Source organism: Pteropus alecto, unplaced genomic scaffold, assembly GCF_000325575.1.
Source record: "Pteropus alecto unplaced genomic scaffold, ASM32557v1 scaffold398, whole genome shotgun sequence".
In the NCBI taxonomy this organism is placed as follows: Eukaryota; Metazoa; Chordata; class Mammalia; order Chiroptera; family Pteropodidae; genus Pteropus; species Pteropus alecto.
In genome coordinates, this window is record NW_006442497.1 from 4,005,656 (window position 1) to 4,017,570 (window position 11,915).

General features: G+C 46.5%; 2 protein-coding genes across 2 annotated transcripts in view; both read right to left on the reverse strand.

The window, feature by feature from the left end:
* Positions 1-522: 522 nt before the first annotated feature.
* On the reverse strand, positions 523-3,078 carry BORCS6 (BLOC-1 related complex subunit 6). The gene has a single exon (XM_006922363.3). It carries the CDS (start codon positions 2,298-2,300, stop codon positions 1,239-1,241), a length of 1,062 nt encoding a protein of 353 aa, XP_006922425.1. The 5' UTR covers positions 2,301-3,078; the 3' UTR covers positions 523-1,238.
* A 6,305-nt stretch (positions 3,079-9,383) lies between these two features.
* The window catches only part of AURKB (aurora kinase B), a 4,454-nt gene continuing 1,922 nt past the window's right edge, over positions 9,384-11,915 (reverse strand). The window contains 7 exon segments of the mRNA XM_025040169.1: positions 9,384-9,697; positions 9,871-10,045; positions 10,616-10,764; positions 10,876-11,014; positions 11,314-11,505; positions 11,749-11,788; positions 11,897-11,915. The exon segment at positions 11,897-11,915 is cut by the window's right edge and continues 29 nt beyond it. Coding sequence (XP_024895937.1) covers positions 9,524-9,697; positions 9,871-10,045; positions 10,616-10,764; positions 10,876-11,014; positions 11,314-11,505; positions 11,749-11,788; positions 11,897-11,915 — 888 coding nt within the window. The 3' untranslated portion in view covers positions 9,384-9,523.

The window sequence follows — 11,915 nt, forward strand, 5'->3', positions numbered from 1 at the left end:
TCAAGAAAACTGATGCTCTTTCTGTGATCTTTTTCTAAATCTTTTGACCATAACAGGGTCAAATGCTGGAACTTATATGTGAACTATAAACAGCTGCCGGGGGTTGAAACAAAGGGTGTCTCAAACCACACATATGGCACTGATCAGTGCAGTATAGGAAATGGGGCCAGGAATTGGGCTAACAAGTGTTTCCCATCTTCCTCCACAGCCAAGATGTCCACTTTGCCCAGTCCCTGCCTGTCCCCTTCAGGATCTGAGAACACAATCCCTTCTTTTTCTCTTCTGGAATACCTTGTTTCTGGTTTTGCTTTTACTGAATCTCTGAGCCCATATCTGTGTTCTGCTTTTCCCCTCAGACCTGCTGCCTAAGAGCGGGAACCACATCCTTCCCTGTGTAGCCTGGGACCCCCAACCCCACTCCCCACCATCAACCCCAAGGGAGCTTCATGAAAAAGACAAACCCTTATTCCCATTCCTTTGGCTCATCAATCCCTGTAACGCCACACAGACAGAGCCTCAGCCTTAGCAGCAGCAGCAGCAGCTTTAATTCCACAAAAACTGGGAAAGCCAAAACTGATTAGAACACTCCACAACAGGTAAGCTTCGAAACCAGCAACACTTCTACTGAATCCTGAGAGCAGTGAGACCCCTTCCAACTCACTCCCTCTACCATGCAATGCATTCCTTCTAGCTTCACCCTGGTTCTGGCTGAAGAAGTGGGATGGTAGGGGGCCAGAGGGCAGAAGCAGGAGGTTATCCTGCAGGTGTGCATCCTTGTCTGCATGGTGTGCGGCCAAGGACCAATCAAGCTCTCACAGCCCCTGGCACCTGAGATGTGGCCACTGGAGTCAAGGTGGCCACAGTGGGGGACTGAGACCTCCTCTGTTCTTCTTTCTTGATCACAGATGGCAGTCAGCTCTCCCAAGCCAAGACCTGAAGCCCTGAGTTCCCAGGGACAGTGCTTTAGCTAGGGAAGAGAGTTGGGGAGAACAAGGTACTACAGATGGCCAACTGAATAGAAGCAGAGCATCATCCCTTCCCACCAAGAGAGACTTTAGAACTTCCCCATATACACCTGTATAAGGACAAGCAAGTGGTCACGGACCTCCTAAATGCATCTGAAAGAGCCTCTAATATATAGGCCTCTCCTCAGCCGGTAGTTCCCATCAGGGCTCCTTGAAGAGTCCTTAGGCTCCTGCTGGGCTCTGGCCTGGCCTGGCCTCTCCTGCCCTCCTGGGTCACTTGCACAGGGACTCCAACACCTCCAGGGTACGTCGGATATCCCGGACTTGGCGCGCGAGCCCCTGCACCGGCTGCAGAGCCCGCTCCAGCTCCTCGCAGCGTGCCAGCAGGGTGTACATGCCCTTGATGCTCATGTCCACGGCTTCGCCTAGGGAGTCCACGGCGTCCCGGTAGGTCTGGATACAGCCCACGCTCAGCGCTGTCAGCTCCTGCACCGCGCCACCCAGCCCGCGAAGCAGACGGTCCACCCTGCCGCCCAGCTCCCGACTCAGCCGCTCCAGGTCCCGCAGCACTTCGGGGTCGATGGGGGGGATGGCCGGAGTGGGAGCAGGCGCTGAACAGGGCGGGGCAGGGGGCGGTGGTTGAGAGGCTCCGCTCAGACGGATCTTGAGTTGCAGGTTGTTGGCAACAAAGTGGGTGAGGTCTCCATGGCGGCTCACCGTGCCCTCGAGCTCCAGGGGACTGGAGATGGTGGCGCGACGCCCACCACCGGTGCCAGACTCCGCACTCCCTGCCGACCCAGAGCCGCCGCACGCCCCGCTCAGCCCATCCAGACTGCGGCTGTCCTGAAGGCGGCTAGAGAACGAGCGGCCAGCCCTGCCAGCCGCCGCCTCCTCCTCCTCATCATCATCTTCCACCTCCTGCTCAATATCCATCCCGCTGCCTCCCCGGCTGCCTCGACGGACCCTTTCGGATGCTGGCTTGTCCTCGGGAGGCTCGGGGTCCTTGCGCAGGGAGGACCCGTGCAGGGTGTGCTTGGGACCCGGCTCCCCCCGGCGGCTCCCCGGCCCAGACGGCGTGCCTGCGCGGCCGGGCTCATTCTCTGTAGTCTCTCGTTCCGACGGGTGGACTACGCTGCAGCTCGAAGTGTTCGGGGACTCCCTGGGGTGGCGGCTCGCGCCCCCAACGTTCTCGGCCTCTTCCTCCTCCGACACTCGGAGGCCTGAAGGCGGCTCAGAGGGCGTTCGGCCCGGCCCGCCTCCGAAGATCACGGCTTGCTGACCCCTCAGAGCCAAAAGGTCCGCCTCCGGCCCAGGCCGCCCCCGGGACATCTCCATACTGCAGTTGAGGACAGGAACAGAGGAACTGGTTCGCCGCAGCTCGAGAGGCGTAGGCGGCGCCTTTAAGGGGCGTTGGTAGAGGTGCGCCGATTGGCAGCGGGCTGACAATGGCAAGGACGGGAATAACGCTATGATTGGTTGCAGCGATCAGGAAGTCTCGAAAGAAGAGCTGTTATTGAACAGCCAGGCACACGTGAGAGCCAGCGGGGTGGAGAGAAGGAGGTGACAGCTGCTCTCGTCGCCCCGCCCTTTCAAAAAGTTGAGGGGGCGGATCTTAAAGCTGAAGGTCTTGAAATGCCAAGAGTCCTCTTGGAGCCAGGCTCAGACTCTTCCCCCCAAAGTCGTCACTCCCACAATTCTTGCCTGGCAAAAGAAACCAGACTTGGGATTCCTAAGAGAGGTTCTTTGGATGAAAATAATATATACTGCTTGGACCATCAGGACTGAACCGCATCTAGTTAATCGGGAAGGATGAAACCAGAATTCTCAGCAGAACAAGAATGGTTCATTCCATTGTCCTCGGCTCATAGACCTAGCAGGTGAACTTCCTAGAGCAACTAACGGTGCTTTTCTGTGCTTTTGCCACTCTGTTCTCTTTCTCTTGCTCCCTACAGGTTTGAGAGTCCCTCCCCTTGAGAGGATGGCATGTGATTTTGACACTAGATAAAATATTCAATAAATGAAGATCAGAGCCCTGGTACTATTTTGATCTCACCCCTTTCTTCCCTTCCCCTCACTGGTCCTGCTGGAGCCACACTGGCCTCCTCCTCACTGTTCTTCTGACGGGCCGCCCCCGCCCAGCCCCAGGGCTTTACACTTGCTCTTTTTTTTTTTTTTCCTGAGGCTGAGTCTACCAAGAAAAAATTTCAACTTGAATATTCCTCCTTCCTTTCTCCCCCACCGGTCCTTATTCAAATGTTACCTTTTGAATGAGGCTTCCCCTTACAATCTATGTAAAATTGCACTACTTTCTCCAGCATTTCCCAATCTTCCTTCCCTGCCGTTTCTCTATAGCACTTATTACCATCTGACATACTATATATTTTGCTTACTTGCTCGTGTAAGCTGCATTAGGTAAGACATTTTATCTATTTTGTGTTCATCAGTATCTCCAGTGCTTACAAGAGGGCCTAGTATATAGTAGGTACTCAATAGATACTTATTAAGTAAATAACCCTAAGTCATTAATTTCCCCTTTTGGGCTTAAATTCGTTTAAGATGTGTCTGTCACTTGCACCCAAAGTCCTGACTAATACACCATGAAGTCAATGGTCTACTCTAAGCTTTTCTCCCTTTCTCTGAGATTGAGACCCTTCATCTTCCTTTTACCACTCAGCAGATGCTTTTTACTCAGCAAGTGACAGAAAACACAAGTTGAACCAACCAAAAAAAGGGGGGGAGGAATTTATCATGTCATGCAACAGTGGTGTCAAGACAGAGTACATGTCAGAGAAGCCTGCATTCAGGGCCCTAATGGTATCATATGTAAGACTTGGTTTCTGTCTGTGGGGCAGATTTATTCCAAGCTGGCTTCCTCATGGTGGCAAAATGCCACCTGTCACTCTTTTGGCGTTATATTAGTCTTCTTGGGATGCTATAACAAAATACTATAAACTGGGTGTCTTAAACAACAGACATTTATTTCTCCCAGTTCTGGAGGCCGAGAAGTCCAAGGTGCCCGCTGATTCAGTTCTTGGTAAGACCCCTCTTCCTGGCTTGCAGATGGACATTTTCTTGATATGTCCCTTACTTGGTGGAGAGAGAAAACTAGCACTCCTCTTATAAGGACTCTAATCTCATCATGAGGATCCCACCCTCATGATCGTATTTAAACATAATTTCCTCCAAAGGTTCCACCTCCAAATATCACATGATGTTAGGGCTTCCACATATGAATACCAAGCAGTCCTTTCCCCAGCTTCCCTAGCACATGGCTCAGACTCCACCATGGTCTACTGGACCACTTCTGCAGTGAAATTCTTCCTGGCTGTGTAGACTCCAAGCCTGGTCCTCCCAGAGATTCTGTGAATTACCCTGATGCCTATAATAAGGTCCTTTTCTGCATAAAAAAGCCTAAATATTTTCTGTTGCATGTGTTGAACTTAAACAAATAGATATTTCTTTAGCAAAACAGATTTATTTGGAGACAACAAAGAATTACGATGGTGAACCACATGCAAATCCAGAGAAACAAAGGAGACTAATTGCTCTTTTATGGATGTAGGAGGGACTATTATAAAAAGAGTCCATTGGAGGAAACTGAAAGTTCGAAGAACAGTGACTTTCTCTTGGCTGAGTTATGGCAGTCTCCCATCGACTGAGCTGTTACTGGGCAAGGAGAAATCTTTTCTTCCTTCAGCTGAGATAGCAAAGTAGTATCACTTCCTGTACAAAATATGTCTCTTTCTGTAAGGGTTGTTGAGAGACACGTGCATGAGAGTTCTCTCTTCTAATCTCCCAATTCCATTTTAAGTGAAGTTTCTGTTTATTAATTTTCACACATGCAACCAGGAACCCTGGCTGATATACTCTCACACCTTCCAGAAGGGGAGATAGGAGTATCTTCCATTAGTCTTCACGGAAGAACAAGGATGCATCTTTTCCCAAAGCCACAGTTAATTTCCCTCGCATCTTATTGGCCTGAGCTGTTTCATATGCCCAATGTAGTCACTTTGGCTAGGGTAAAACCATATCTGATTGACCTTGGCTTGGGTCTGGAAGCAGTCACTCTAGCAAGGTGATAAGAATTAATTGATTGGGTTAAAACAATTAAGCTCCTCCTGGAGCTAGGAGTGTCAGTTCCCTCTAAACTCAAGCAGCTGCAACATGATGGAGGTGGGAGGAGGAATTGTGGGGCAACTAGCACAGTGTCTACTACATTAAGGGTCAGTAAAGTTTGGCCTATGGGCCAAATTCTGCTTTCCACATGTTTTTATATGGCCTGTGAGCTAAGAATGGTTTTAACACTTTTAAATGGTCGAAAAATAATCTAAAGAACATCAAACTTTATATGATTATATGAAATTCAAATTTCAATGTTCATGGTTTTATTGGGATACAGCTATGTTCACTCATTTATGTTCTGTCTATGGTTGCTTTTGTGCCATAATGGCAAAGTTAAGTAGTTTCAACAGAGGCCATGTGGCCTGCAAAGCCTTAATTACGTCCCAGACTTTTACAGATAAAGTTTGCCATCTCTTGTACTGCAGGCTGCTGGGAAGTGGCTCACTTCTCAGGGAGTGCTTACTTCTCCTATTTGCCTATCACTGTCACCAACTGTTAGTCACTTCTGGAGGCATGATGTGACTCACATTTTCACTATGTTCATGAGGCTTTGGAATACTCTTTCCAATACTTTATAATTTTTTTTTTTTTTTTTTTTTTGTCAAAGAGGCCTGTACTATACAGTACAGGGAGCTAAGGATAGATGAGTTTTGTTGCAATCAGGGACGAGTGTTTTGTTAAAGGCCCACATTTTCCCTAGCTACCCCATGAGTACATATATTTTTTGTTGCAAATTATGCAATTCCTGTATATGGAAATTTAGTATATGAAGAAAATGACATTTTGAATCAATTTATATAAATGGTATGAGACAAGCTATTTGAACATAAACAAAAACAAAAAACAATTATTTAATTCCTTACTTCCCCCCAAAAAATTCCATTTTGATCACAATTTTAAATGAAAAAAAAAAAGTACTAATGGAAAACAGAGGTGCATTTTTTTTTTTTTTTAATAATAAGCTTGGAGTGATGAAGGTTTTTTAAAGAAAGACCAAAAGTCAGATACCATAAAGGAAAAAGATGATAAGAGTTGACAACATAAAACTGGAAAAGTTCAACATAGAAAAACTACCCTAAACAAGACAAATTGCAGAAAGGAAAAAAAGTTGACAAAGTAAAACTATGTGACAAATTGTTAATATCCCTTGATTTCATAAGTTAATCAGCAAAAGACACGTACAATGGAAAAATGGCCAAGGATGCCACGGTTGGTTAATTTAGCAACTCATCAAAATCATTGAAGACCCAGGCCCAAAATAAGCTGGGAGTGGCATCCTAGACAGTGGGAAGAGCAAGTGCAAAGGCACTGCGGTAGAAACAAATTTAGCATGTTCAAGGAACAAGGAGACCAGTGATAGAAGGGGTTGAGCAGTGGGAGATGACTTTGGAGGAGGGAGGGGAACGATCTCTTTAAGCAGGGATTTAAAACTCTGAATCACCTGGGGAGTTTTAAAATACATGGTACAGTGATGGGTACAGTGATGCAGTACCCATCATGCCTAGGTCTCAACTCAGTCAATTAAATCTGAATTTCTCAGGGTGAGGGTCTGAGAGTTCTATTATCTTTTTAAGCCCTCTTATGTGTAGCAAAGGTTGAAAATCAATGTTTGAGTTTTAGTCTAGTATTACACTGAACAACCAGAGTTTTGAACAGGGAAATGACATTCTCTAATTTTCACTACGTGGAGCATGGACTGTAGAGAGCAGGAATAGATGCTGTGAAAACAGTTGGGAGGCTGTTGCCATCGTCTCAGCCGGAAAGGATGTTGGCTTGAACTAGCATAAGAGCAAAGGAGTTTGTGTGTAAAGAGAGTGGGGCTGGGACTCAGTGGATTTGACTGTACGTAGGAAGGGCAGGCATGGCAGAGGAGAAAAGGGAGAAAACCAGGGGTGATTCCTAGTTTGTTTGTTTGTTTGTTTTTTGCCTCAGCAACTGGGTGAATGATAGTGCTATTGGGGGAGAGTAGTAAATTGAGAGTACTGTTTGACGTACTAACTTTGAGAAAAGCCTATTAGACACATTAAATGGAGAAGCCAAGTATATATGAGTCTTGGGCTTGGTGAAGAGGTTCAGGTGAGAGATATTAATGTAGAAGTCATGTTAAATGGATCCCCAATCCCCGGGCCACAACCGGTACTGGACAGCATTTGTCTAGCAGGCTCAGTGGTAAGAGTAAAGGAGAAATGGGGCAGACCACAGGCAGGAAAAAGCCATGTGTTTGGACTTTTTAAAACATCTTTGAAATACTCCTGGATCAAAGAAGAAATAATGGTAATTAGAGAATATTGAGAGCTGAAAAATACAAAATATATTCCACATCAGGCCTGTATGACTCAAAGAAGCGACACTTTGATAGATGTTGATAGCTTTAAGTACTCCGAGTTGGGAAGAACTTAGAGATGGATTAGTGATCTGTACATAAGAGGTTGAGCAAGTGACATAAGACTATTCACATTAGGGATATTCAAAAGTTATACTAGAAAGGAAAACAACAGAATGCCACATGAATCAGCTTGGCTACCACCTTGTGGTCAAAATATAAACACTGATCCTCTAGATTTATAAGGTCTTTGAGCACAGAGGATTTTTCTCTTTTATTCACTACTTTCATTCACTACCTCCAGTCTCTAGAACAGCACTTGGAATGTCAAAAGCATTCAAAACTATTGTCAAATGAATAAATCCAACCAAAATTATGACTTAATTACATCAGGATACAGGGACAGAAAATGTACATGCATATGCTAGCAGTGAGGTGAGAGTGAAATCCTTAAATTTTACAGCAGGAAAACACTAGGTTAATGACTAAAATTGAAGACTTATGAAGTAGCAACGGAAGCATGTGATTTAGAAAGAGATGGTAAATACTAAAAATGAAACAAAACATCAAAAAGACTGGATGCCTTTGAGAAAAGAGAAATGAGCAGACTGCTTTAAAAAAAAAAAAGCCTTATAACATTATTCAATTATTTTAATCAATGGGCCTGTGTAGTGAATTGCATGGTGCCCCACCAAAGGATATGTCTATGTCCTATGAACCTATGAATGTGAAGTTTTTTGGAAACGGGTCTTTGCAGATATAATTAAGGATCTCGGGATGAGATCATCCTGGGTTATCTGGGTGGGCCCTAAATCAAAGGACTAGTGTTCTTATGACATAGAGGAGAGACAGAGAAGAGGAGAAGGGCATATGAAGACAGAAGCAGAGATTGGAAGTATGCAGCCACAAGTCAAGAACCACCTGGAGCCACCTGGAATTGAAAGAGGTAAGGATTTTTCCCTAGAGCCTTTGAAGGGAGTGTGACACTGCAGACATCTTGATTCTGGACCTCCAGAAGTGCCAGAGTAAATTTCTGTTGTTTTAAACCACCAAATTTGTGGTATTTTATTATTGCAGCTCTAGGAATTGAATATAGAATGAATAACTGATATAAAATGAAAATAAGAAAATTTATTTGATTTACTTCACCACATTGTTTAGAAGAGCAAATAATAGGTACAGAAAAAGCATTTGATGAAAGTCAACACTTATTAATGATATAAAGAAAATCCAAACACTTCGCAAGCTAGGAAGAGAATAGGCTTAGTTTAACCCACTAAAGGACTTTTAGACTAAGTAACAGCAAAAACTGTAATTCTTGTTCTGCTTCTGCAATATACATACATGTAAAATAAACGTGTGCTCTGGAAAGGCAGTATTATATCATTGCAGCATGGTATTAAATATGGAGTTTTAAAACTGGGCTCCTGCATTTACTAGCTTTGTGACTTTCGGCAGATTATGTAACCCTTCTGTGTTTCATTTGCCTTATCTGAAAAATGGGGGTAAATCTACAGCAAGCATCATACTTAACAGTAAAACCTTAAGTCAGGGACAAGACACCATCAGTACTGCTTCTATTCATTCCTGTACTAGATCCCGACCAGAGCAGTAAAACAAACACAAAAAGACAACTTTTAGGGAACAGCACTCTTCAGTTGTTTCCAGGGAGTGAACCAGGAGAGGGAAAGACTAGAGGTCAGACAATTGAGAGTGAGAAGTAAGGGGTGGGCAGAGATAAGACTTAGCAGAGTTGAGTCAAGTTCTCCAGTACCCTCAGACCCTGGGAGCTGGAGCAGGGGAAAAAAAAGACAGTGGGGGCAGGGTGGCTGGGAGCTGACTTGGTCAGTGTCAAAGCTGAGGATAGGGTACTACCAGGGGTAGTGATGCAGTACCCATCCCTGGCACCCAGCATGGGCAGATCCCTAGCCTCCACCAAGCAAAGTTTCCACTCATGTAAACATCTACACTCATCAGTATAAAAAGCTTCAGCCTTTATTAAATAAAAAGGAGGTAGAAGACAGATAAAGGAACAGGCCAGGGACCCCTCCTTCCAACTACACATGTACAGGCATACAAACACAGACACAACTGAGTAAATGACAGGGATGATTTAGGGGACAGACTGAAGGGCTGAGGGAGGCAACACCCTCCGAGAGTGAGCCCGGACCCAAGGGTGGGCTGAGACCTGGGCCAGGGGCAGCCGTTCCGAGGGATTATGTTTGAGCAGCTTGGAGATGAGGTCCTGGGCTCCTGTGGGCACAGAAGTAGGGAACTTCAGGTCTACCTGCAATAGAGAAAGGCAAAAGAAGGACCCCATTAGTTTCATCCTGGCTGCTTTTTCCTTGACCACCCATTCTATTTGGAGAGTTACGTAGACCCCACAGCTATGTTCTTCGTATTCCCAGCCCCTGACCTGTGGTCAGCACAAAACCCCAGCCAGGCACCCAGCTCTCCCACCTTGACGATGCGCCGATAAGTCTCATTGTGCGAAGCACTCTCGAAGGGTGGGTTTCCCACCAGCAGCTCATAGCAGAGCACTCCGATGCACCACAGATCCACCTTCTCATTGTGCGTGCGCCCCTCAATCATCTCTGGAGGAAGGTAGTCCAGGGTGCCACACATTGTCTTCCTCCTGGGTTGGGGGAGTAGTGGGCAGGGATCCCAGAGACAGATGGCTTCTGCTTTTCCTGATGCCCTATGGCAAGGGGCCAAGAGACCCCAGGATGCACCAGGACAGTGTTCCAACCAGGCTCTGATAGGGTCTTGGGGTAGGAGTGGGGTGAAGATATAAACCAAAGCCCCAGAGGTGGGCTTACATACTACCTCAGCATTTCCACACTGAGATATGTCTTGAAATAATCAGCTGGGAAGGCTGATTAAAGGAAAAATTGGGGACGTCTCTAATGTTCATCAAGAATGTCCCGCTTAAAAAAATCCAGGTTACATCTCTACTATGCAATACTATGAAGCCACTAAAAATGATGTGGGAATAGATTCAATGATATGGCAAGAGCGTTCCTATATATTTCATAGAAATCTGGGCAACAAAAAAATGCGAGTCTCCTATTTTTGTAAAGATATTACTGTGTCTATATATTTAGATAAGGACGAACCCAAATGTCTCTGGGTAACATGATCTGGAGTGGATTTATTCTGAATGTCCCAGTTTCACACCCAGGGCTGGCCTCCTGGTCTACCTTACCTCAGGGAGGGGGCGTGTACAGACCAGCCGAAGTCAGCAATCTTTAGCTCTCCTTGGAGCCCCAAGAGCAGATTTTCTGGCTTTATGTCTCTGTGAATTACCTTCTTTCCGTGGCAGTATATCAGAGCATCTGCCAGCTCCTCCATGATCTGGGAAGGCCAATGACAGGGAGTCAGACAAGGATGGACCTTTAACTGAAAGCAGTATTCCCCCACCCTTGCGCCCCCTGCTGGCGCCCCAGGTGCCCACCCCTTCCCAACCGTGGCCGTTCGTTGCTCATCAAAAGTGCGGCTTTTCTGGAGCTCCTTGTAGAGCTCCCCACGGGGGGCATACTCCAGAATCAAGTAGATCCTCCGACGGTCATAGAAATAGTTGTAGAGACGCAAGATGTTGGGATGCCTGGAAGAAGAAATAGAGAAGGCCTCAATCTGCATCCTGGTATAAGAAAATGGGAAAGATGACAGGTCTCATGTGGGGCAAACTGAGCTCAGACTTGGGCCAGTCCAGGGACAGTTGGGTTGGCAGCGGTAAGGGGGTGCTGGAGGCAGCTCTCCGGATTCAAGGCTTTGGCCAAGATTATAAGCTCAATAGCTAAGTGGCTATAGCTGCAGAGAAAACAGTCTGGAAGTGGTAAGGTTGAAAAGAGGAGTTAGGGGCTGGGAACAGGGGGTATTGGCCTAGAAGGCCTTGGCCCTTACTGCAGATGGGCCTGGATTTCGATCTCCCTGCGCAGCTGGTGCTCCACACCCTCTTTCTCTATCTGAGACTTGAAGAGGACCTTGAGTGCCACGATGAAATGGCTTTTCTTCTCCCGAGCCAAGTACACATTTCCAAACTTGCCTTTGCCCAGAGGACGCCCAATCTCAAAGTCGTCTATCGTGAAGGACCGCCTGATCAGAGAGTGGGGAGAAGGCAGCTGAGTACCGGTTTTTGGATCACTTGAGGCGTTTGCCTTCTCCCTGTACCTCAGCCCATCCTGCCCTCAGCTGCATTTCTCTTCCAAGGAAGTTGAAAATGAACAAGACTTTCTTGCCTGCATCCTTACTCCTCTTGTCTTTAGCTTCTACCTCCCTCATTTCCCACCTGTTCACTCTCCTATCCCACTGTTGCCACCCCAAGGCTTGGGCACTTACATTAAGTTGGGTGTCCCACTGCTGTTCTGGCCAGGGGCAGCTAAGGAAAGAACAGTTAAGTTGAGGCTGTCCTTTGACATTTTCATCCCTGTACCCTCCCCAGGCTCTAGTCCCCTTGAATCAATCCACTTCCCCTTGTCCCGGTTACCTGTGGTCTGCGCATTGGA